Consider the following 24,758-nt stretch of genomic DNA (forward strand, 5'->3'; position numbering starts at 1 on the left):
AACTTGAAAACTTGAACTGTGTGCATCACACTCATCATGGCATCTGTGGAACATGGTGAAGCAAACTTAAAAGAAATGTGGAGGGTTAGGCGCATGATATCTTTTGGCAGAAAATTATTCTAATCCAGATTCTAGAGAGTAGTTTATATCTCTAAGATATATGCGGAAGGGTAATGAGATGAAGTCATTACTTTCTAATAGTTTCTTCCCTTTTTGGGTATGCCTATTATGGCACAGATATAATCTAAATAATTTATTTGCGCGGTCTTGTGAAGAATAAAACTAAATTACCGACTTGAAGTAAAATATGTGTTGATTCCTCTAAGGAAGTACAAAAAACATAGAGCTTACCTAATATGCGAAACACATGATGCTATACTACCTTCAAAATGCTGCAGTATTCAAGCTACATTTGAACAAACAGGGAACCATGATGTAATTGTGGAACTAAACTCCCATAGAAACAAATGTTTTTAGGCTGTGGCTGAATCTCCCATTCCAGTGTTCCTTTCTTCACATTTTTTTGTGGACATGAATTTTGTAAGTCTATAGACCTATAGGCTTTGTCTAATCAGCAGAGAGAGACTAATGAGAGAAGAAGATGTACTTCCACAGCGGAATAGCATATTACTCTAGATGTTCAGAACGATAAGGTAAAAGACAAAAGAAAATTCCCCTTATACTTTCTAATTGTTGTTGCTTTCATTCATCTCTTATTTCTATGCTGATCAATTGCTTTACCCAGTTAAATTCTTGTGCATCATCTACCAGCACGATGTGAAGCATTTGTAGTCATGCCATGTTCTGGAGAGCATTGATATTACTCATATTCAGAAAATAAGTCTTCCAAGGAATAAACGAGAGATGAATGTAGGCTCAGCCCTAAAATACACAATGCAAAAATGGAATTCCTATATGAAGTTCCTTTTTATGGTTACAGGAAAATATCCAGAAAGACATCTGAATTCCACTTTCTCAAGACAGGTCTATGATTGTAGTGCACTGTCATTTCTATAAATGAATAGGAGATCACGACTTCTGTGCAGTTCATTTCTAGTGTGTAATCAAATGGAGTAGGAGAGAGAAAAAAATATATATATTCCTGCACTAACATCCCTGAGCAACACAAAAGTGCAGGGGTGAGAAGAGAAAGGGAGCAAGAAACAAACATGAGAGAAAGTAATGAGCAGCCTTGTCAATTTCAATTCCTTAAAAAATCGTGCAAATAACCTAATAAAACTAAGGAAACTCACCTGTAATACAATTCCAAGAGAGATGAAAGAAACGCGTTTTCATTATCATTGTTGTCCCTTCGAGATCACGAGAGAGAGAGATGAAAGAAATGGATTTCATTATTACCATTTTGTATGGTTACCACCACCTAGATCAGTTTGTTTTTTGTCTATTGTTCAAGGGAGCAGGATAGAAACAAAAGAAGATGCCAAAGAAAAGACAGTAAAGGTACTGTGTATATTTGCCAGTTGCAATTGATATCTGTTATTGTTAACCATAAATTCCCCAAATAAAGAGATAATATTCTTTTTAATAGTGTTCTCCTAAGTGACAATTAACCAGAACAAACATACTGCTCACATGTTGAATCGTTTTCACCCGACAACTTCTGGCAAGATCATGGAAAGCAGTCAAGAAATAAGACCAACCTATTATGACCAAGCTCACACAAGAGAGAGAATTCTTCACAGCTGAAAGGAGCACAAGCCCCACCGTTCAACTGGTTAGCAGAGAGAGATCCACCAGAGGTTACTGACTGATCAGATGTCACTCGTGATTCACCTAGGTGAACATTAATAGGAAAAAGCAGCAGCTTTACAAACAAGGCCGCCTCAGGTCCACCATCTTTCGATATGTCTACTCTCAGTTCTTTAATATCCAAAGTAGCCTTTGGCGTCTGCAGTGTCAAGTATCTAATATTATTTTACAAGTTATAGACAAATATAGAGTATTTAATACACATGTTAATGGATGTCCTGAGTACTACTAGAGGCCCTAATCAGTAACAACCAGAAAGTAAATGAGATTCCAACCGTATAAGCATGTTATATAATACTGGAAACTTTTGCCTTGAGGCCATATCATGAAAAGTATTACGTACATCCAAAATAAAACCTCTAATTTCCTAAAAACTTGATCAACAAAGTACACGATCTTTACATGGCAGATATCAAGAATATTATGCATCTTATTGATACCTATCTTATTAGTATTAAAGGCTTTGGCCATATTGCAGGCAGTGTGTTAAAGGGAAAAAAGGCATTCTGCCTACTTTAACTGTATTTAAACTGTTCTGGATCTAAATTTCACTGTGTTTTCTATTATACTAAATTGTCCAAGATCTAATCAAGTCAGATGCTTAACATTTATCTTCTTTCTAGAATCCTTCCATAAACTCCATCTTTTCTATAATAGGAACACAAAGCACGCTTGAGCTTTTGTTGGGTCATTATGGACAAAATATTAATTGTGTGCTACTGGAGATGTCAATACTTTTACTTTCCTTTTTTAGTAGATGTAACTTCCATCATACTCTTCCCTAAGAAATGTTCATTTCAAACCATTTTCATTGACAGAAAACAGTTTTCTACTACAATTTTAATTAAAATGAAGGGTAAATTGCATCCACACCCCTAAGAAGATTTGACCTAATTAGATATACATTCCTGTTACATTAAAATTACAATAACCTTCTTGAGTTTGTTCCATCTATATGTAACTCCATTTCATGGGTTCTGGACAATTTTATATATAATATTCCAAAAATACCCTTTGACTGTAATTTGACAATTTCGGACTAAAATACCCTTTAGACCAAATTTCATCACTTCACTAGTATCGCACAACTTTAATATTTAAAATGAAGATCATGGGAGACGAAGAGGCAAAAATATGGCAACATGAGGGAGATGGTACAGAGAGATGGAAAAAGAAAACAAAATAATTGTCAGATATTATTATCTATTTTGGATATTTTGGTCATTTCACCAATTTTTTTCTAATATTTTTGTTTTCTATGGGAAAAGAGAGAGGATATTAAAGTACTTTTGCACTTTTCCTATTGAGTTAATAACGTTTACATACTTAAGGGAGGAATTATAATTTTCTATGTCATAGGGATGTATTTGTAATTAGACCAATCCTCATGGAGTGTGGATGTAATTTACCCTAAAATGAATGTGGCTGTCCTGATATCATGAATATTGTTTCCTTATAAAAGTGCTGGTCTAGATCTTCACTATCCCATTAGTAGCACATTTGTATTATACCACTTAAATATATAAATGGCAGAGCGAGCCACCAACACTCAAAGCTAGAGTACAGCCTGTCTTGTACTATTTGTATAGTGAAAAAGAGAACGAACCGATTCAAATGCAAGATCGGAAAGTTTGATGCGGGTACCTTCTTTCCAAATATAACCGAAAATGATGTATAGAAGTTTGTTTTAAGTACAACTAATAGTTACATTATCATCTTTCCCCTACTTCTAATTTTCATCTCTAATAATCTGTTCATGGTTAGAAAGAATAAAAGGAAAGCAGTAATTCCTTTCACATTTTTGTGCATAAGCACTTGAAAAGCAAAACCTTAGCAGCATAAAAAAGGAACACCAAGCAAAAGCATAAATGCGAATGAGGCTCTTCTTACCTTTAACACAAGATCAGTCAAAGAGATTGACAAAAACCTTGCCATGTTAGCCAAAACCATCCACTTCCCTCTACCTGAGCTGCGGGATTTTTTTGATTTGGTTTTCTGAGTGCTTTTCTGAGTGCTTTTCTGCGAAGACCTGATTACAACTTCTAAGTCGCATATTACCACCTGCAATTTTGGATCCCTGGAAATGAAGCCGACCCCAAGCTTAACCAAGGACTGGCGTAGACTTAGTCTGATTTCACCAACAGATATGGATTCAATAGCACCCTGCAATAATCAGACCCACCAAATATGCAAAATAAACTTTCCATGATAAATTGCTCCAGCGGAATATGGTTTTTGAAATCTAAAATTGCAACTGGTGTTTTATTAGTGTACTTTTTATCTAGGGGTGAAAGGACTAGCAACAGCTTTCTTAATTCCTTGCTCTTTATGAAGGGGCAGTAAGAGACATTAGGTCACTTTATTCATAAACTAAATGAACCACTCTGATAATTTTAGCTTAGAGGGTATCGAACTATAAAGTGGCCCTACTGTGCCCCATTCAGTTTTCAGCTGAAAAAAATCACAATCCATCCATGATTTAATAAGCAAAAAAGTTTACTATACATCTATCTTCAGCCCCCATCCTAGTGGATGTTGTCAGAGATAAGTCATGGCAATTTTTGCAACTCTCTGGGAACAAATACAAGAAAAAAGTTGATCCACAGATTAGAACAGAAAGTAGGCTATACATGATGTTAGATATAATCCCTATGCATGCATGAAAAAGGATCTTCGCAAGTCCAGTTAATTCCAAAATTATGCGTTCCTGGTTTGAGGCAAAAAATATTCACCATTTTTTTCAGAAATATATGTTGTAAACCTATTTGTTCCACAAATAAGTAGGCACGAGAGTATTTAGAACTAAATGGGTCCATGAAGTATTCCACTTCTCTCTACATAAGTGCAATATTTGTTACCTCATAAGTTATCTAATGGAAAAAAGGATCAACCAACTTTTGTGGAAATTTACCAGATTAAGATTTTATAGATTTATTCTTGTTTTCTTGTTCAAGAGAATATAAAGCAATTCAATTAGCTGTTAGAACCCTAAAAATAGTAATTGAGAAATTCCTCAATGTATCTTTATTAAATTTTCTATAGAACAAAAATATTTGAAGTGACAACTGATTGATGTGAAAACAGAACCAAAAGAAACAAACAAAAAAGACAAAAAAGAAAAAAGAGAACACAAGAGAAGAAAAGGAAACAATATAACAACTCTGATAGAACCCACATTATTTTGTCTATAATCTGAATTCAAAATTTCGTCATCATAAATTAAGAGTATAATCTCAGATTCTTGAAACTGTTGCAAAATATTAACAAGCTTATCCGTAGCATAATTCATCTGTGCATAGGCAGCATATTCAATAGCTATCCCATTAAGCCAATTTAATATAATAAAACTGGTTTAAATTAGATAGGTCGACACAGCAAAATATTATGCTTTGATCTTTTTCATCAACAACATCGCTTCTTAAGTAATTTAAACAATTCCAGATGAATTACTCAAGTTATGTGATGTGCACATCAAACAGTCTAAATATCTTAAACATATCACTAGGAAAAGAAATGTAATCCCATATTTTTATGATATATCCATTACAGCATCCTGTCCAAGTATCAAAAGTCCAAAATAAATACTTCATGCACTTAAACAGTGAGACTAGCATGCTTTACAACGCAGTTATATTATTCTCTAAGAAATATATTAACTACTTAAGTGATGAAAACCTTATTGAACTTCACAACAATGTCTCTCAAGCATTTCCATCCACCAACTCGAAATCCAACTGATGCCCCCATAACTCGACTAAGGATCCGTGCCAGTAACCTGGAAGCAAACCTGAAACAAATGCATCGTGATTAGTTACATAACTATAAGTGAGCCTTTAACTGATGCCCAATTTAACAACAATGTGATACAATGGGCTTCATGCCCATGCACATAGAGGAAAGAAAAAAAAAGTCATTATCTTTATACATGAAGCATGCACTATAGACAAAAAGGGAGATGATCCATAGGCAAAGGAAGAAATTCAAATAATTAGCAAGCTGACAGCCAAGGGATTTCACTTCACTATTTGGTTTTGTATAAAGATGGATTAATATATAAGTAATAGCTAATACCACCAACAGTTTCTCCCAATTTCAGCCCTTTGACAGGATGATTGTAAATCGGCTCAATTTAAATACTCAAAGTCTTTTGAAACTTTTAGTTATATTTGGAAATTCAACCAGCATTTAAACAAGTTCCTAAGGACAATTGTGAAATAAATGGAAAGATATGCTCATAGCTCTATGAAAAGAACTATTCTTACAGTCAGCTCTCAACAGACAATTTTTAAGCATGACAAATGAAGCAAATCAGATAAAAACATGGAATTCAAAAAAAATTAAAATAAAAATATGATTCAACAAGTGGCAGAAGGATAAAAATTTACAAATAATTCCATTAACATTGCTCCACATATATTCCATTTTCTTCACTACTAGGGCCCATTGAAGAAAAAGGCAGTCAGAAATTTATGTTACTTCTGATGATCTGCACTTCTTACAGGGTTGCCCAAATGTTGAAGATAACTTTGTTTTGGGTCGATAAAATTTGAAGAGTTGGATTGCCATTGGCTACGACTGTAATGGATGGGACTTAGACTATGGAGTTGGCAGTTGCTGTGACAGTAATCAAATTAGGTCTGAGGGACAAGAGTTTTAACATCTATCAACAATTAAAGGACAGTGGTAAAAAAATGACAAAGTTTTAGTTTCAAGTTAAATTTTTTTGTATGAACAATTTCATAACATAAAGCTTGGCCAAGACTCTTTATCAATCAAAGGTTCCCCTCTTGGATTTAGGTTATTGATCTGGAGAATTGGGCTTCTAAAGGTTCTGAAATAAGTGAATTACTGTAAAACCTTATAAATTTTACAATAAAAGGTCCCTCTGGATTGAAGAAATATTAATCTTGGACCTTTCAGCTTGGTAGTCACAATGGAGTCAATATAGATGTTATGCTCTGACGTCATCAAATTCATTTACATTTCTCATAAAGTGCCATCACCAAAAAGAAGAAAAGAAAAGGTAGCCACCAAGAACAGATATTGCATACTCTTTGATTGAGCAACTTTTGCATCTCCTACTGAGTTTGATATTAATCTAGCTGACATATCTATTGCAATCCCTCATTGCCGGTTCTCATGTCATAAAATTTTTAGGTTGTTTAGCACTCTGTCGTTTAATACACCTTCAATATTCGGTGATCGTATGAAGACTCAATGCCTAAGACCGTCAAAATTTTCACATTCAAATTCCTTATTACCTAGTTGAGCACCAAAAGACAATTTTTCCAGGTGGTCAAAAGTGTATAGTGTATACACAAGCAAGCTCATTTATGAGAGTCATGTTAACTGCAGGGCACAAATGGCATTGGTTTTCAGCTGTCCAGTTTAAAGATGATATGTTTGAACGTCATCTGGAAGTTTCTTATGCCAAATAACATGCAATGGAAGAAATAAACAGGAAAGGGAAGCTTCAGACGTTTATTAGGTTAAATGGTGCATGCATAAGCTACTTTTCCTTCTTTATATACAGGTTAGTGCAATTGTTAGCAATTCAATTGGCCACTTTCGTCTATCAGAAGAAACACTGTTGTTATTGTTTCTCAGAACCATAACCCATTTTCCAAAACATAACCAAGCATACTAAAGCATGATGTGACACCCCTAATTGGACCAAGACTTCCAAAAGGCATCTATAATACAACATATTTTCCCACAAAACAAAACCTGAGACACTTCACAATCCCCAATTCATTTATTCAAAACTCACCTCCGAATAGTATTTACCAAACTCCAAAAAATGAAACCAGTAAAGCCAACTACCATCCCTGTTGTAAAAGAGTATGCATAAGTGAAGTGAAATATTCCTCATGACTCTAGCTTATCACTCTAATTTACATTGTTAGTTTTTAATGGATTTCCAACTTCAGGTGACTAAATGAATTACTTAAAATAAAGTTAGTTATATTTCTGAAATAGCCATCATTTTTAGTTCCATGATGCATTTCTCAACATTCAGGGTCAATGAAGATACTGTTTGAAGGAGCTTCAATAGTTTCCTTCCTGTAATTTATAAATTCCACTTAAAACCAAAATATACTTTCATAGCAGCTCAACTTGTTCCCAGTAAATTATAGAAAGTAGTGACACACAGAGAATAGTTTGGTTAAAGGTTGCAAGACACACTAATAGTACAAACACAATATAAATCTAATGCGTTCTCTCATTGTATGAGTACTTGTCACAAAATGAACCCTATCTTAATACTAGGAACAAACCTGAAAAATAGAAAAATAAATAACTGCAGGTATACCAGCACTAATGTAAAATAAAAACTACTATTTACAACCCAAAAAACACATGAATGAACAATATAACTGATTAGTGATGATTAACCATTGGTTTGGCATTCCCATTTTCCTCACTTTCCCAAACAGCAGGACAGCAAAAGACATCATCTGAGTGCAACTGCATATCACATCTTTACAGAGGAAACCAAATCTAGGCATTTGAATTCATAAGCATGATAGCTCTAAACGTGATCACGCACATCACACATACTCCAAGCGACTATTCAGAGAAACGCTTAATAAGAATTTCTATTGTATGACTTACATGAATATAATCCATAGTACGATGGAGACAAATAGGAATCCGAACAAGAACTTGGCCGGAGAAGCCCCCATTTCTCAACCAAATCCGCTTGCCAATCCTCCCCAATTTCCAGTCTACCACCTGAACGCATTAGCGGTGCATGTGTTCCTCCGTCTACCAATTGAATCAATGTATTCTCTTCATTAATTCGAATAAGCAATTACATAAGCAGTAGCTGAAGGATCAAGCTTTCAATTTTCTGGAAGAATATTTTAGAGAGAGAGAGAGAGAAATAGTCAGAGAGAGCAGAGAGGGAGTAATTGTAGGAGAGAGATCAAATAAATAAAATAAATTCATATATCTATTAATATATCTATATATATATATAGTAGAGTAATGGGGAAGGAGTGGAGTGCGAAGGGGATTCGATCCGTGATGTGTGCTTAATTGTGCGGGTTAATGACACGTCTTTGTGGATTTGCCGTGCGGGGTTAAAGGCAGATCAACTATTCCTTGGTTCCAATTTTTGGTTTTTCCTCACTACGGCTAAAATTCATATTCTATTTCAACTTTAAAATATTTTTTATTTTTTAATTTAAAAAAATTACGCATTTGATCCCACGTAATAGAAGATATTGCACTTTTTATCTTGTAATTTATTTTATATTTGGTTATATAGATGAAAAAATGTAACATTTTTAGTTCCATATGATAAAAATCCTGACACATTTAATCTCATAACATTAAAAACTGTAGCACTTTTTTATCCCAAATGCTGTAATTTTTTAACCAATGAGATTAATTGTGCTAAGTTCGTAAACTTTGTAAAAAAATGCAGCATTCTTTATTGTGTGGGACCAAAAATATAATTTTTTCATTTCCAACTCGCTTCAAATTATTTCCTTCACTTTTCATTTTTACAAAGTAAATTATTTTAGTCATTCACTTCCCATTTCAATTTACAATTTTGTCCCTCCCTCATAAATTTGAAAAGATATAACTGTTTTAATTAAAAAATTTACCATTCAGAAATTATTTAAATAATAACAAGTTGATCAATGATATTTAAATATAGTTTTGAATTTAATAAATTACTTCTTCAACTTTTCAAATAAAAAAACACTTGAATAAATAAATATTAAATTAAAATATATATAGCAAAAATATTTTTTAAAATCTAAAATTAGAATATAAATAAGAAAAAATAATATGTCGATTAGAATGTTGAAGAATTGGGCATAAATTAAACGGCAACTACTTTTACTTTAAAATATAATTGTATAGATGGACCTACCGACTGAGATGACACAATTTTTTTGTCTTAAAATAACATTATAGCTTTTGATTTTTGTTTTTTATTATTTTTGCTTAACAAAATTATCATCTCACTCTTTTATTTACATATATAATTTCAAAATCATTTTTTTAAAATAATAATTATGATAATTTTTTATTTAATTTTCTTCTGAGTCTAAATCTCCATTTCGACACATACGACTTTAACCAACAAATAAAAATAAAAAATGTGCTTTCCCCAGCTCCAGATTTGTTTTTAAAAAATGTATATTTTAAAAAGTTTCAAAATAATTGGGCCCTCCACTTTAGCAGCGGTAGCGGCAACTCTTTTTTTATATATATATAATTAATTTTAATTTAATTAAAATAATATTTTATTATATAAATAATTAAGTAATTATCATATAAAATGATATTTATTACTAATAAAAATATATAACATTTTAATTAAATTATTATTATATAAAATAATATTTAATTATTATTTACATGTACATATATTATTATATATATTAAATGTGAGAGAAGGGCAAAAGTATCAAAAAAATGTACTCATAGAAAAATCGCAGTCAAAGCGCGTGTGGCCCAATTTTTGTACAGAGAAGATATTTTGATCTTTATTTTATTCATAAGGAATATTTAATACTTAATTTTTATAGAAATTTTTTTTGAACATTTCTATTATCACGGGAGTCTTAATCTTTAAATTTTTCCCTTTATATGTATGTATGCATATTTCGAAAATGGTCCTTTTCGGTAGCATGGTCCTCCAAGAACGTATAGTCAAAAGGAAAAAGTACACACTACAGCAAGCGTCGGAGTCCCACCCAACCGCCACCAGGCCGCCGCAGCTCCCCACCAACTCCATTTCCTATCCGCGGCGATTGGCCGAGCCTATGCTCACGCCTGTATCTACAAACATATGGCATCGAGGCTGGAACTAATGAGATCATTGTGTTTGCCTGTGTTTTGAATTCTGATAAAATATTGCGTAGTAGAGACGATCATTGCAGCCGAGGCTTAGGGTTTTGTTGGACAAGAAATTGGTTGAATATAATTACTAGATCATTAACCAGTTGGCTTGTTTAATATCCACTTTGTATTTGGTGGAGCTTCCAGGAAAATGTGGATTCATCGAAGGCAGAAGCCATGGTGAAGAAACTCCAGATGGATGGACGATACCTAAGAGATGTCTGGTGATTGCTTCAGGCCACTTGATGTTCTATTTTTCTTTACTTCCCGTCCCAAAGCTTGTTTGAGGACTCGTTCTGGGTTCCAACAGCCGATACCAACTCCAGAATCAAGCCCCAAATCCTGATGCCGTTTAGTTTTCCATCAGATTGTTGATTGTCCGATTTTATTAGAAAACTTGACCTAGAAGAATCTTATGCTGGTTGTAGCTCATATATCAGATTGTTTCCAGTAATTGTTAGTTATATGTATGAAGTATGAAGAGCAGATATGATGACCCATCAAGATTTTGAACAGTTAGTCTGGTTAACAAGTTAGTTGTCTTGAGATATAGGAGGCTGCAACAAGGTTTCCCTGCTGTACCTGTCTCTTACTTGCACAACAACTTAACTTGTTTCCTTTGTTTCTTCTGTCATCTTGTTTTTGCTTCTCCACTTTCTTGGCTGCCCTTGTCAGCCACGCCCCCTTCCCTCTTTTTCGCGGATGACTGTTTTATTTTTCGTAATGCTAATCACACAACTGCAACCCAAGATAAAAAAATGTCTAGATGATCTTAGTGGCATGTCAGGATTAAATATAATTTGAGATATAATTAATGTATACATTATATAATTTTTTAGTCATCTCTAATATGATAGAACAAAATATTAGTGTATGATCGTTTAGGACAGTTATATGATTTTTTAATGTCTAGGTCTATGTTACTCTTATGACCGTCTAAATAAAGAATCCTTCTTTGATGCTATTAAAAACATTCAATCAAAAATGGTAAGACAATCTCCTATATATCTTATGCGGGAAGAACATTAACTCTCATTAAACATGTCCTTAATTCGCAATGGGTTCGTGTATTCTGCCTATGGAATGGGTGGGAAACTTCAGTCTAAAATCGACCTCCTTAAATGAAATCCAGGACCATCTGCGGCTGCAGGTCTAATTAGAAATTCAAACGGGTCTTTGCATATTCTTTATGTATTTCTACACCAACTTATTTACTAATTTTTGATAAAACAAATTCATAATAAACAAATACTACTTACTTTGTTCATCTAAGCTGTAAAACATGAACTTGTAACAATTATAGAGAAAATGATCAACAGACACCTGAAAAACTATCAAAGGTTTTTTTACGTTGGAGAGATTAATCATTAGTTAAAGAAATGGTGATAATATTATGGATTTGAATGAGGAAACATTGGTGCAGCCTAAACTGACACATTCAGCATTTGAAAAAAGTTAAATTATAACAATCTCCTCTGAAATTTGATATAATTACGAATACCCCTTTGTTGTTTGAAAAATTATCAATACCCTAAATTTTAATGGACGTTTAACAATTAGACCAATTCATAAAATTTTCAGATATTTTTTATAGTAAACTAACCAAAATACCCTTATAAATTAAAAATTATAATTTTTTTTTTATGGACTAAGTAAATAACTTTTTTATAATTTCCAAAAAAAATCATTCATCTCGTTCGATTTTTTTATAAGTTTTTAATTTAATTTCATACATCCATCCAAAAATTACATAATTCATCAAACATCAAAAAAGTATTTATAATTTTTCAAACAACAAAAAAGTATTCATAAATATACAAGGCCGTTGTAATTTACCCTTTGAAAAATGCTTTCATTTGGTAGAAAAAATTGCTAGTCATGCGTTTACACAGCAAATTCATACCACTCTATCATTAATGACAACAGATTGCTCGATTTTGCAATTAACAATTAAATAAGCCAGTCTTTCTCCAACAGTTTACATTAGTGGTTAAAATCCCAAAAGTAAAATACCAAGTATCAAGGCAGGCAGTGCAAATTTCTGCACCTGCAACAGTTTCTCATTTCATTCAATATTTATGGCGGTAAACTCATGAGAGCACGCAGGGTTTAATTAAATTACAAGAACACCAAAAGCAAATATCAAAGCTCAGGGAACCATTTTCTAAGGATACCATGAGACTTAGGAGAACACCCCTCCAGATGCCAATGCTCCATGATTTGAAAATATAATGAATTTCAACGAATATCCTTCTATAGTCCCTTGTTTTCTTTCCCATTTTTCATTCTGGCTTGCTGACGAGGACTTCCAAGGGATGGAGTGCATACCTCATTGTTAACTGACTCATTGGGTTGATCTGAGTTCCTCTCTTTCAGCTGATTATTACTCGTCAAAGTAGAGCGCATCGCTCTTGGTAACTTCAAAGGAATATCAATTTCTCCATTGGTTTTTGCTTGCTCCGGGACGTCAACATTCTGGGTTTGAGACTCAATTGGTGTAGCAGGTACCAGCTGAATGACTGATTTGCGCCATTTTTTCCTCAGATTAGGTTTTGGGACACTAGCATTTGCCTGAGACATAATAAAGGTAGTCACAGGATAGTATTTCAATATATATATATATATATGTGTGTGTGTGTGTGTGTGTGTATACTACTATAGTCAAGCTACAATTTAGATTTCAAAACCAGAAACTTCGGAATTGTTACACATGATCATCAATACGCCAGTTTGCTAGGTTTAAAGTCAAATAAATCTTCCAAAATCATTGTAAGACACCTTGCCAACACTTACCAGGTTATTCCCAATGTCAGATAATGGTTTCCTTGTGACTCCATCATTTGCGTTGACAGGCTTCTCAGACAAAGCAGTTTGAAGTAGCATTGCACCATGAGAAGCAAGATTTTTACTTCTTTCTATTTCATCTGTGTCTAACATATTTCCAGCAGTCTCTGGTTGCAATAAGTCGTTTGCACTAACTTCTTCCCTATTGCTGCATTTGGTTGGTCCACAGCTACAAGACGATGTACAAGTACCACTTGCAGCTCGGCATTCGCATCTTGATGTCTTGCATGAAGAACTTTTGCTGCACGAGCAACATACTCGCTCAATTGAGGTCGCCACAACTAAGTGTTCTAAATCAGCAGCCGTTTCAACATGGCTATCCGTTTTTGAGTTCCTTTTCCTAGCTTGGCGTTTTTTTCTCTCTCTCGTGCGTACCCACTCGCCGTCCCTATCATCTGATAGCCTTGGATGTTCTTGTTGATCATCATCAGATGTGTCCATGTCTTCTAGCTCAAAAGCATATACTTCACTATTGAGAACAATGGAGTTTTGGGAACCCTAAAGTACGAAAAACCAAGTGCATGAGCTATTGAAAATCAATAATCTCCGTACAATTGCAAAATATACTCCACTATTAAGAACACTGGAGCATTGTGGGAACCCTAAAGTATGGAAAACCAAGCGCCTGAGCTGATGAAATCAATAATCTCCATAAATTTTGCAAAATATATGGCATCATAAGTTTACACAATGAACCTATGTTAGTAGAAAACAATACTAAGATCTGTTAGTATTAGTTGCAACACAAATTATGTCATAATATACCTTGGGTCGTAAGTCATAAGCATGCCCGTCGCTGTTGTTCATCACACAAGCTCCATAGGCTTCATTCATTTCGTTGGTATGTCTCTCCAAAGCCAACTTCTGTAAAAAAAATCCCAACTGAATTCAAGAACAGCTTTGCACAAAAAACATCAATATCCCATAAATGAGTAAATTAAAGAACTAAATAAAAGAAAGATCACCCTAATAGCAACGACTAGGTGGAGATACTAGAATTAGCATATCACATCTGATTACTCCATGATATCCAAGTATTAGACGTTACAAGACTATGAATTATTTCCCTTTAATATTTTTCCATAGAAGCCCATAAAGAACAAAAGGAAATTCTCAACCCACATTGCAAACATTGCAAACAAATGCAAACAAATTAGCATAAAGAACAAATGCAAGGAACGTAACAAAATTTTATACAAGTTATTTTTTGAAAGTATCGTGCTAAATAGTGCTCATCTTGCAAGGAAAATATTGTGTACTGATTAGTTACAGAACCAATAGCTTAAACTAATGATTCAATCAGTAGAAACCTTTAACTGATGACAGTTACATGGTCATGCACCAACGCTTCAGAGTTAATGACATGACCGAGGAGACTGCACAACAAAGTGGTATAACCATGAAACAGTAAAGTATGCCACTAAAAAATAGTGTACTCACCACTAAATTTTCCTGACGGCTGAGTTCAGACTTTTGAAGCTCTACTTGTCTAATCAAGCTGACTACTTTCTCCTTCAAATCTCTAATTTCGGCATCCTTCTCTCTGCAGTCAACTTCTCTATCCCTAAGCTGGCACCTGTTGGGTGGAGTGGGTGGGAATTGTGAGACTAACTACAGAAGTCAAATGTGACTACCAGAAAGGCACTTAAGAGCCAGTTACCGGGAGGATGCTGCCAGGTTAAAGAGGAAGTTCATGATATTTTTGGCTTCAGCAACAGAGCGAACTTGGTTCCATCTCCCTCTACCACTAAATGCTCGTTCACGCTCCTCTGCTTCTGATAATTGAGATGCCATGGAAACAAGTGTACTTGAGGAAGTGGCAAGCATATTCTCAAGAGCAAAAATCCTCGAATTTCTAGCACCAGGAGACATCGACTGTGGGAATTCACTACAATGGAGTAAACCATTAAGTGCTTAGTTAATAATACTCCACTATTCTGTAAAAAATAAACTGAAGCATACAACTCAAAACATTTCGGCTGTCCCTTCAGACCTTAAGTTCGGCTGCTTTCCTATAAGCGCTTCCTCTTTCAATCTTGCAACTTCTTCACCCATTTTAGCCCTCCTACACATAGATAGAGATTGAAATTATAAATAGCAAGGGAGTCTTTTAACTTCAATCATCACAATTCATGAGACCTATGTCATTGTTGTTTCTGTTTAGCTGTCAATTCATATATACCCAACTGACAAGCAAAAATAGAGGTAACCAATTACAAGAGTCCCTAAACACCATGATATTACCATCCGAGTTCTACATATTATAACAGATGGAAAACAAACATAAGGGTATAAAGGTTCCTCTTATAATAAATCAAAAGGGAGTTTGGAGTTATAGTCCTTTGGTAGAAACTTCAGTGAAATGTGTGCACCACCATCGGCACATGATCAAGCAATTTCTTTGTCACAACTGAACAGCATACATTGCAGAAACAGCAAACATAATGATATATAATAGGTATCTTTGTTTTTCGTTATTTCACTTTCCATGGATCACAACTTCCCAAACATGCAACTGATTTACAAATGTGAAAAACCTCAGCAGCCAATTCAAGGGCCAGAAAAACCTAATTGCACACAACATTTCTTTGATTATTTTCTAGATATTTGAGATTAGTAGGCTATGGTACGTCAACATTCTATATGTTAAGGAAAATATATAGATATTATGCTTGATTTTCCCAAGGACATCAGGATTCAAAGAAAGCAATTTGTAAAAATTTGTACAAAGAAAGAAATTTGTAAAAATATATAAATATTTATGGAAGAGTGAGCGCATTTACTCTTTCATTTGCCGCTCATACTCTGACCGCACTTCATGTACTCCTACAGTAACCTCAAGTTCATGCTCAATAGTCTGCACTAGTGCCTTCGAAACAACAGAAAAGATGTTAATAATATTAAAGACAGTGATGGGCAAATCCTTTACAGGATGCAACTACCGTGTACGCTAAGTTATATGCATTAGTGAAAACACAAAAACTCTAGCAAGCCCCCAGAGTAGCGGAGCATACCTGAATTCCAGGACCTTTGTTACTTCCTCCACCTGCATTCATGCAAAGAATCAATACATCACGAAAAGTATGTGTAGGTATTCTTCAAAGCAACAATCCGGTCTATTCTAACCAGGTGTTTCACGTGAAGCTTTCCGAGAATCTAACAACTCCTTAAGTCGTTTTGTAGCCATAGCAGCTTCTTCGGTCTTCCGCTGTAATACCTGATATGCCACATATATCGTAAGATTGAAATCACCATAATTATAGAAAACAAAGGATTAATCCAAGACAATAGATTACCAGCTTTTGCCTCTGGTTGAGTGCCAACAACTTATGCATCTCATATTCATTTCTTCTTCCCTCTTTTTTTAGCTATAGATAAGACAACCCCAAAAAGTTATTATTTTCAGACTGTAAGACATAATAAAGCCATTTGATGCAGTATTTGTAGTTTTATGCTTTTTCAGGATGGGATAGCAAGACTGAAGCAACACGGTGCTGGACTTATTGACATAAACATTTAAAAGGAAACACAAAGAAACACAAGGATTAGTTAAGTGGAGACTCAGTATGCTACTGAGTAAATATTAAATAATATGTAACTACCTGAAGCACTTCTTTTTCTCGAGATGCTTTCCATAGCCTGAACTGCTCAGATTCTTGTTTTATCTTTTGTTGTAATTGAACCTTTACACAAAAAGTATGATAAATGACACAGCAAAGATAAATACTTAAGTTTTCAAGTTTTAAGGTACCAGAAAGTAGCACCTTTTGTGTCTTTATCCTCTGGATCTCATCCTGCAGTCTTCTTGCAGCTTCATCACTTTTCTGTTTTTGTCTTAGGAGTTGAGCTTGAGCATCTTGTTTTTTCTTCAATTCAGCAACCTGTATAGAGAATGAGGTTATAACAACAATATTAATTGGAAAGACAACTTTTTCCAATGAGCTACCTGTGTCTCAAGGACATTGAGTTTTTGAAGATACTCTTCCTTCAGCTTTTGAGCACTATCATCAGAATTGGAAGAGATATTGGCAAGATTATGCTTAAGGGCTTCAATCTCCTTCTACAGAAACAGGAAAAAAAAAAACAAAAACAAAAAAAGGGGGGAAGAAAAAGAAGAAGATACTTAAAAGAAAGACATTTCAATAGAACACCATAGATACAAAAATCATAAATGAAGATCTACCTGTAAAGCACTCTTTTCCAATTCCAAGTCTTGAACCTTCTTCTCATAATGCTGCTTAAGAACTGAAGTATCGACACTTGCAAACCGCTTCATTTCAGCCTTCAAGAAGAGATTAAAATAGTTACACCCAAATGTTGTCCGTCCGAGAGATTAAAATTCATATATTAAAATGCTTTAATCAAGAATGCTATTCAGGTTCATCGCCTCCATGCTTTACACCAACTCAAATATATCCCGAGTTTCATGTCGCATAGTTTCTTTAGATAATAATTTCATGATAAAATTTTAACTCCAATGAATATACAAGAAAAAGCATTCATATCTACTCAAGTTCTTTCGAAGTTTGTTCATATGACATGTTACTATGAGCAAACAGACGAAAGATGTTCAGATGTTCATATGCATAAGTGGAGTGAAATTGTAACATCATTACATATATGCTCCTGGTGTAAGCAGATTTACTAATATTTTCAAAGGATAGAAAAGTGAGGATCAACATTTCTGAAACATTGAGGAAATCCAGTGGGTTTTTGGTGTGTGCAGTCTGATAGGTAATTTTCTTTTGTCAAATAAGAGACCAAAAACATAAGAAAATGAAAGGCAGATGGCAATTTAATTGTCAATGCCATTATATAGACAGAACTTTGCAATCCATCGAATAACACTGAGTTGGAATGTTAAGGAATATAATTCCCAATTTCTGGAAATATCACATCCACTTAAACAAAAACTTCAGATGAAAATGCCTTCAGAACAACTAATATTCAAAAACTAGGAAAACATACATGCAAATAAATGAAAATAACCTCAGATATGATAACGAGCATCATTTTGACTAAGCCGGATCACTTCATTCATTAATTTTTCTTCTTGTTTATAAGCTCCTTGAGAACCTGGATGCTACTTTGTTCAGCATCAAAGCAACAAGTAGATGACATGACCCTAAACTTTGGATTTAAATACTACAGGAAGATAGTTACCTCTTTCTGTACAAGTTTTTTGTCTAACTCTTTCAGTTCCTTGTCCAATTTTTCTTGCAGAGAAGAATGCTCAAGCTCTTTTTCCACATCTTCAACCACACCTACAAGATGTCAAGTGTTATGTTATGCACCTATAATCCCTAAAATGATATATGTGTACAAAAACCAGTAGGGTACACCAAAACCTCTTGCAGAATTACTTCAACATTAATAAACGTCATTATGAAGCATCAGCCAAAGAGCAAGCTGCAACAAACTTTGAACTGCCCACAAGCTGGTGGTAGCTTACCATCTGTTTCTACAATTTTTACGTCAGAGTCCATGATATACAAATTTCTTGAGTGACTCCCATCATCTTCCGAATCGAGATAATCATCAGAACTCTCACGTCTTAAACGATTCAAATTTCGTATTCTCATCAGTTCACTCTCTAGTTCTTGAATCTTGGTAATATAGCTTTTCACAATATCGAAATCCTGAAGAACAAAGAAAAGCAAATTTTAGAAGAGAGCTAGAGAGAGGAAAAAGAAAATCAATCTTCAACCACAATAGTTTACAAAATAATCTATGATTGGACAGTTCAAGCAATCAAACCTTATCTGATTTGGTGTCAGTCTCATCCCAAGGTTTTCCATTTTGTGCTGATTCAATTTTCATAATCAGTCTATCCCTTTCCACCTGAGACAAAACCAATTAGATTGATAAGGCAGATTACAGCATTTCCTAAGACTCTGCCATTTTCCTTTTTTTTCTGGTGTCAACAGTAAGTCAATTCCAGACCAAAAAGAACCAACCTGAGCTTCGATAGCTCGTTGTGTCAAATGCTCATAACTGATTCGACATTCTTGAAGCGCCTCCTGTAATTCCATTTTACTTTCTTCAAGCAAAGATATTTTATGCTTAAGGATCTGTAACCAAGAAATGTGGAGTAAATACCAAAACTAGAACCATATTGTTGTATAATCACCTATGTTAACATATACACATACGATATATACATGCATATGTAAAAAAACTGTAGTGAACAAATATACACAGCTTCGTTTAGAAATCCACATTTCTTGGGAATGACCGAAAAACAGAACTTTTTTTTTTGTGGAAATAGGTTGATACTGTATATGCACTCAATATTGATGCTTGGAAGAAACTAGCATAGTTAGTTTGCATGATTATACTTTAATTTCTTCAGATGGTGCATTGGAGTCTCCACGGAAGAAAAGCAACTCAGCTTGCAATTGTTCAATTTGACTCCGCATCCTTTGCATCTGAGCTGTCATTGGATCACGATTGATCTACAAATATAAAGAAATATAAGAGGGAAATACCTCGGTAATTTATTTTTCATGAAAATGGTAACATATTTGATAATGAAATACTAACTACTTATACAGGAGGAAACATACAATAGCTTTATTCTGAATGTTCCGCGCACGATTTGCATATTTCAGCGTGTTAAGTGTCTCCTCAGCATTTGTATCAGCAGGGCTAACACAAGCTGTAAACATAAAAGTTAATTATTAGATAACAATGAAGAATAGCCTATACCAATTTTTAGAAAATGGAGATGTTTTGTCATCAATCTTAAGCCAATGCTGATAAGGGTTACACAGATAAACTAGTGTCTTCTAGTAAGAAAATGAGGAATGCATGCAAAAGCATACCAATCATAATTGTTTTGCTATTTCCACCGAGTGAATCCTGTAAAGAATGAAGTACTAATTAGCATGATAAGCATATCTATAGAAAATATATACTATTTGTGGAAGACTTAAAGGAAGCAATATACATCTTGAATAGGAAATCTCTTGATGAATGAAAGACGGGTAGTGTTAAGGATTTTATACCAAAATATGAAATCAACTCTTACATAGTTCCATTATGATCCAATGGGCTTAACTACCAAAGGCCAAAGAACTCGAGATGCTATGCAAATTATCTTTTCCCAGCCATAGCTCTGAAGCTACTTAGGAATCAACTAGTCAAAGTTAATGTTGATACAAATAATTAGCTAGACAACATCATTTTCATTTTAAATGCAGAAATTAAGACTCTGGCAATTCATCTCCATACAAGTATCTTGTCCCTCATTAGAGGACATCAATAAACCAAAATATATCCTTGCCTGTAATATGCGTGTTAACTTGCTGTCACGGTAAGGAACATGACCTCCTTCTTTCCGCTTCTTTTCATCTCCCAACGCACTGATAACATTACCCAGAGCCAACAACCCCTTATTGATGTGAATGCCTAAGCCACATGGAATTAGAAGATTAAAAAATCATTCAGTCTTCCAACCAAATAGAAAAAACTAGGATTTGCATGACTATAGGCAGCTCTCATTTGGTAAAAAACAACTCAAGCATTGAAAATCACTCCATTAATCAGACACAGAAAAATAAGAACAAAACAAAATTCCATAGCTCAAGCAATGACCGTGAGAGCAACCGTTGATTAACTAAAAACAATTCACAATCCTGACATCTTTGTGGAGAATCAAGAATTATATTGCTAGATACAACAAATAGGTAAACAACTCTCAAATGCCACATAAGTTGGACCAATGCATAAAAGATTAACAAACCACGTTACCTTCCTGCAAGCGTGTCCCATCTGCACCTGTTCGTTTTGCACGCTCAGAACCTGCAAGGTCCACTAGGTGAAGCTTCGCATGCAAAACATCGTCGCCAACGTCATCTCCAGCCAAATTATTAGCTATTCTCCTTTGTTCCATAGAGATTGTAAAAATGGCATGTGAACGACTGCAGAAACAGGAAAAAGATATGTGAGAAGGTTATTATGCATATTGAGGTCAAAATTAAGAAACCCCTATTCAAACACTAAGGTTTATCAAATAAAATGAGTTAATTCCATACATAACTTGATGTAAGTGTAACTTCAAAACAACATTGTGGCAACCTAGTCTACTGATTCAACTAAACACCACAAAGAAGTTGATTATACCTTGATTGACTATTCATATTTGTGCTCCCTGTGGCACGAGCAAATGAACCTTGCAGCAGGTATGAAGCCATCTCTTCTTTAGTCCTGACCTCTGCCTCTGTAACCCCAGCGAGTGTAATCCCTCCACTCACTCTTTCTCTGATTTGAATGGGGACTCTTGCAGGCCCTGTTGTTCTTTGATCAAGCAAATCAAAGACCTCTTCCTTGAAAATCTGGAACACGAAGATTAGAGAATAAGCAAATTGAAAATTGGAAATTCCCATATTCAAAGTGAAACTTGCAATTTATACTTGATACCTCAATAAAAGATACTCTAATCAAATATTCTGTAGACTCCTTCATAGCCTCCACTTTTGAAAAAATAGTATCCATTACTTTGGGGATGACGCCGCTCTTTTGCTCTTCGCCGTTATAATTCGTACCCATGGTATAAGTTTTCCCAGACCCAGTCTAGAAATGAATTATCAGATATAACAAATGAGTTTCCATGTTATTTCGATTTTCCAAAAGCATGAGCCTTAAATAAGAACAGTACCAACAATGTAGACTAATAACAATAGTTGGAAACACCTTATGATTAAGACGACAAAACATTGAAAATCTTGATCAAGCAGTTAAACTGAATACCTGGCCATATGCAAGTACAGTGCCATTATAGCCATGAAACAAGGCATCAACTAAAGGAGCAACACATTCATCAAATATTGATGAACACGGGCTTCCCCTACTACCAAAGACGTTGTCAAATGTGAAGGCATGAGATCCAATTTGAACCTGTTACATGCATCAATTGCAACAATACCAACAAAAACCAGTCAACACAAAAGCTTCTTCCTTAATTCAATTTTAAGTGAGAACAAATATAGTTGCACGTGTACAATAAAAAATTCCGCTAGCTTAAAAAAGTAAGGAAACAATATTAATCAAACATCAATACCCGCACGCTTCATATTATCTTTATTCATCAAAAACAACATGAAAACATTCATCTAAAACTAAGAAAGTAGTCATGGTTGAAATGAAAACCTGCTTTTCAGCGGGATAGACAGTGATGCAGTCAGTACAGCCCACAAGAAGCTCAGAAGTAACAAGCGGCCTAATATTGACTGCAACCCTCACACTCTGTGACGACTCAGAATTATCCATCTTCCCCAGATCAGAAGCCGCCCACCAACAACAATAAAATGATATCTGAAGAAAGAAAAAATCAAAATGATATCTCAACAAAACATAATCCCACCATCTGCAACCCACATTTCAGTTACATTCATAGAACCCCCCACCCCACCCCAAAGAAAAGAAAACAGAAAACCATCAGAGCACGAAAAGGGACTAAGGGATAGCACTGCGTACATTTCTTAGCTGATGAAGGAAGAGTAATTCTGAACTGAAAGAGGGAAATGGAGGTTGAAGGAGAGGAAGAGAGAGAGAGAGAGAGAGAGCGGCTATTTCATTTGAAATCTGGAAAGGAAAAGAGGCGGATAAAGAAAGAGAGGGATATAACGGAACTGAAAAAGACCACATAATTGAATTGGAGAAAGGGCGGTTGGGTCCAAAATTCAAATTTTCAGATGTACAACTCAAATTTATTTATTTATTACACACCTCTGCCACAAAGTCCAAATTTTAAAATATTATTTTATTTTTATTTTAAATAATAAATTTGTTTTAATTGATAGAGTTTTTTTATTTCCTTATTATTTCTTTTTATTTTGACTTTTGGTATTATTATTATTTAAAATTATGAGATCGAATCATAAAATTTTTACATAGATAGAGTTGAAATTCATATATGTTCACAATCTGCAAAATTTATATATTTATAAATTAGTATAACATTGATATAACTATCACTTATATTATTGAACAACATGGGTTAATCAGAACATCAAAATTCAGATCAGACTGTTAGATATGATAAAACTTACAAAAAAATATATTTGATAAAGTTTTAGACTTATTGGATATATGGATGTCGAGATATCGTATTCGAAACACAAGAGCAATAATTCAAGATGGTGTATCGTTGAATTAGGCCATGTGATTTTAAATCATACCGTCTGATATGATTTAATGGATACAGTCTTGTATATATTTAAATTTCGTATGAATCAGGTGCTCGAATTTTAAGATATCGTAATTATTGATTAAACTTTTTAATCTCATTATATATATAATAAAATAATAATTAGAATTATTCAACCATCATCATCATCATCATTATTATTATTGTTGTTGTTATTATTATTATTATTATTATTATTATTATGATTTTTAGATTAATTCATAGGAATTACTAAATTTTGACATAAATTTATAAATAGTAAAAAATCATAAGTCAATTACGTGTCAATTTAAAAAATATTAACGTAATATAAATATATATTAAAATATAACATAAAGTTCTATATATAATAATATCAAACAATAATTTTAATTATAAAAAATATTATAATTTACTAAGTTGTTGATTAAATTATTTTTGTATAAAGATTTAGTGTATAAATAAAAGTACCATAATTTATTATTATCTAAAATAAAATGTGTGATATTGATTAATAATTATAATATATGGTCAATTTTGATTATAAAACTGATCAAATATTAAATATAAAATTAAATATATAGAGAATTCAAAAACAAAATTATATATAAAAAATATTCACCAGCTTGCGAGCTGGTGAACAGCCTTCTTTGAGCTCGAGCTCGAATTTCTCGAGCTCGAGTCGAGCTCAAAGTCGAGCCGGCTCGACTCATCTACCCCTAGTCCAAAACAAGTAGTATTTTAAGTTTAAAAAACAAAAAAAGAATCCTGAAAAATTATCATTTCTAATAAAAAAAATTAAAACTGTGAATATTTTTTATTACTATCCGTTGTGGCATATCATTCCTATGTACATATATTAAATAATATGTCATGTTTTGAAGTATATTATAAATAATAATAAAATATATAAACAAATAAATCACAAATTAAAAGAAAAATAATAATAACTTAAGATATTATTGACACAAGAAAAATAACAACTCGTGAATGGCGAGGGCTGCGCGTCTCGCGCATGGCGCGCCATTGACTACACAGTGCGTAATAAGTGGATATAAGAGAATCCAATATTCTGTATTCCTTAACTGGAAGGTGCACGCTAGCGGACAGCACA

The 24,758-nt window shown here is 33.8% G+C and overlaps 2 protein-coding genes across 2 annotated transcripts in view; both read right to left on the bottom strand.

The window, feature by feature from the left end:
- The window catches only part of SAB (HYPERSENSITIVE TO PI STARVATION 4), a 45,329-nt gene extending 36,606 nt beyond the window's left edge, over positions 1 to 8,723 (bottom strand). The window contains exons 1-4 of the mRNA XM_011075966.3: positions 8,386 to 8,723; positions 5,446 to 5,557; positions 3,661 to 3,933; positions 1,662 to 1,909 (exon numbers count right to left, since the gene is read on the bottom strand). Of these exons, the coding sequence (XP_011074268.2) occupies positions 1,662 to 1,909; positions 3,661 to 3,933; positions 5,446 to 5,557; positions 8,386 to 8,456 (704 nt within the window). The 5' untranslated portion in view covers positions 8,457 to 8,723. The remainder of the gene's footprint in view (positions 1 to 1,661; positions 1,910 to 3,660; positions 3,934 to 5,445; positions 5,558 to 8,385) is intronic.
- A 3,822-nt stretch (positions 8,724 to 12,545) lies between these two features.
- On the bottom strand, positions 12,546 to 23,078 carry LOC105159036 (kinesin-like protein KIN-4C). The gene is made up of 28 exons (XM_020692238.2): positions 22,954 to 23,078; positions 22,627 to 22,791; positions 22,228 to 22,374; positions 21,898 to 22,050; positions 21,601 to 21,812; positions 21,229 to 21,398; positions 20,762 to 20,886; positions 20,301 to 20,337; positions 20,043 to 20,134; positions 19,815 to 19,931; positions 19,434 to 19,547; positions 19,234 to 19,317; positions 18,929 to 19,115; positions 18,640 to 18,740; positions 17,660 to 17,758; positions 17,423 to 17,536; positions 17,241 to 17,357; positions 17,079 to 17,159; positions 16,773 to 16,844; positions 16,603 to 16,693; positions 16,491 to 16,522; positions 16,260 to 16,345; positions 15,470 to 15,541; positions 15,137 to 15,364; positions 14,917 to 15,052; positions 14,242 to 14,340; positions 13,426 to 13,974; positions 12,546 to 13,203 (listed from the first exon to the last, which is right to left on the bottom strand). Exons 2-28 carry the CDS (start codon positions 22,744 to 22,746, stop codon positions 12,886 to 12,888), a joined length of 3,753 nt encoding a protein of 1,250 aa, XP_020547897.2. The 5' UTR covers positions 22,747 to 22,791; positions 22,954 to 23,078; the 3' UTR covers positions 12,546 to 12,885.
- Positions 23,079 to 24,758: the final 1,680 nt, after the last annotated feature.

The sequence above is a fragment of the Sesamum indicum genome, linkage group LG3, assembly GCF_026168435.1.
Source record: "Sesamum indicum cultivar Baizhima isolate 11 linkage group LG3, ASM2616843v1, whole genome shotgun sequence".
NCBI lineage: Eukaryota > Viridiplantae > Streptophyta > Magnoliopsida > Lamiales > Pedaliaceae > Sesamum > Sesamum indicum.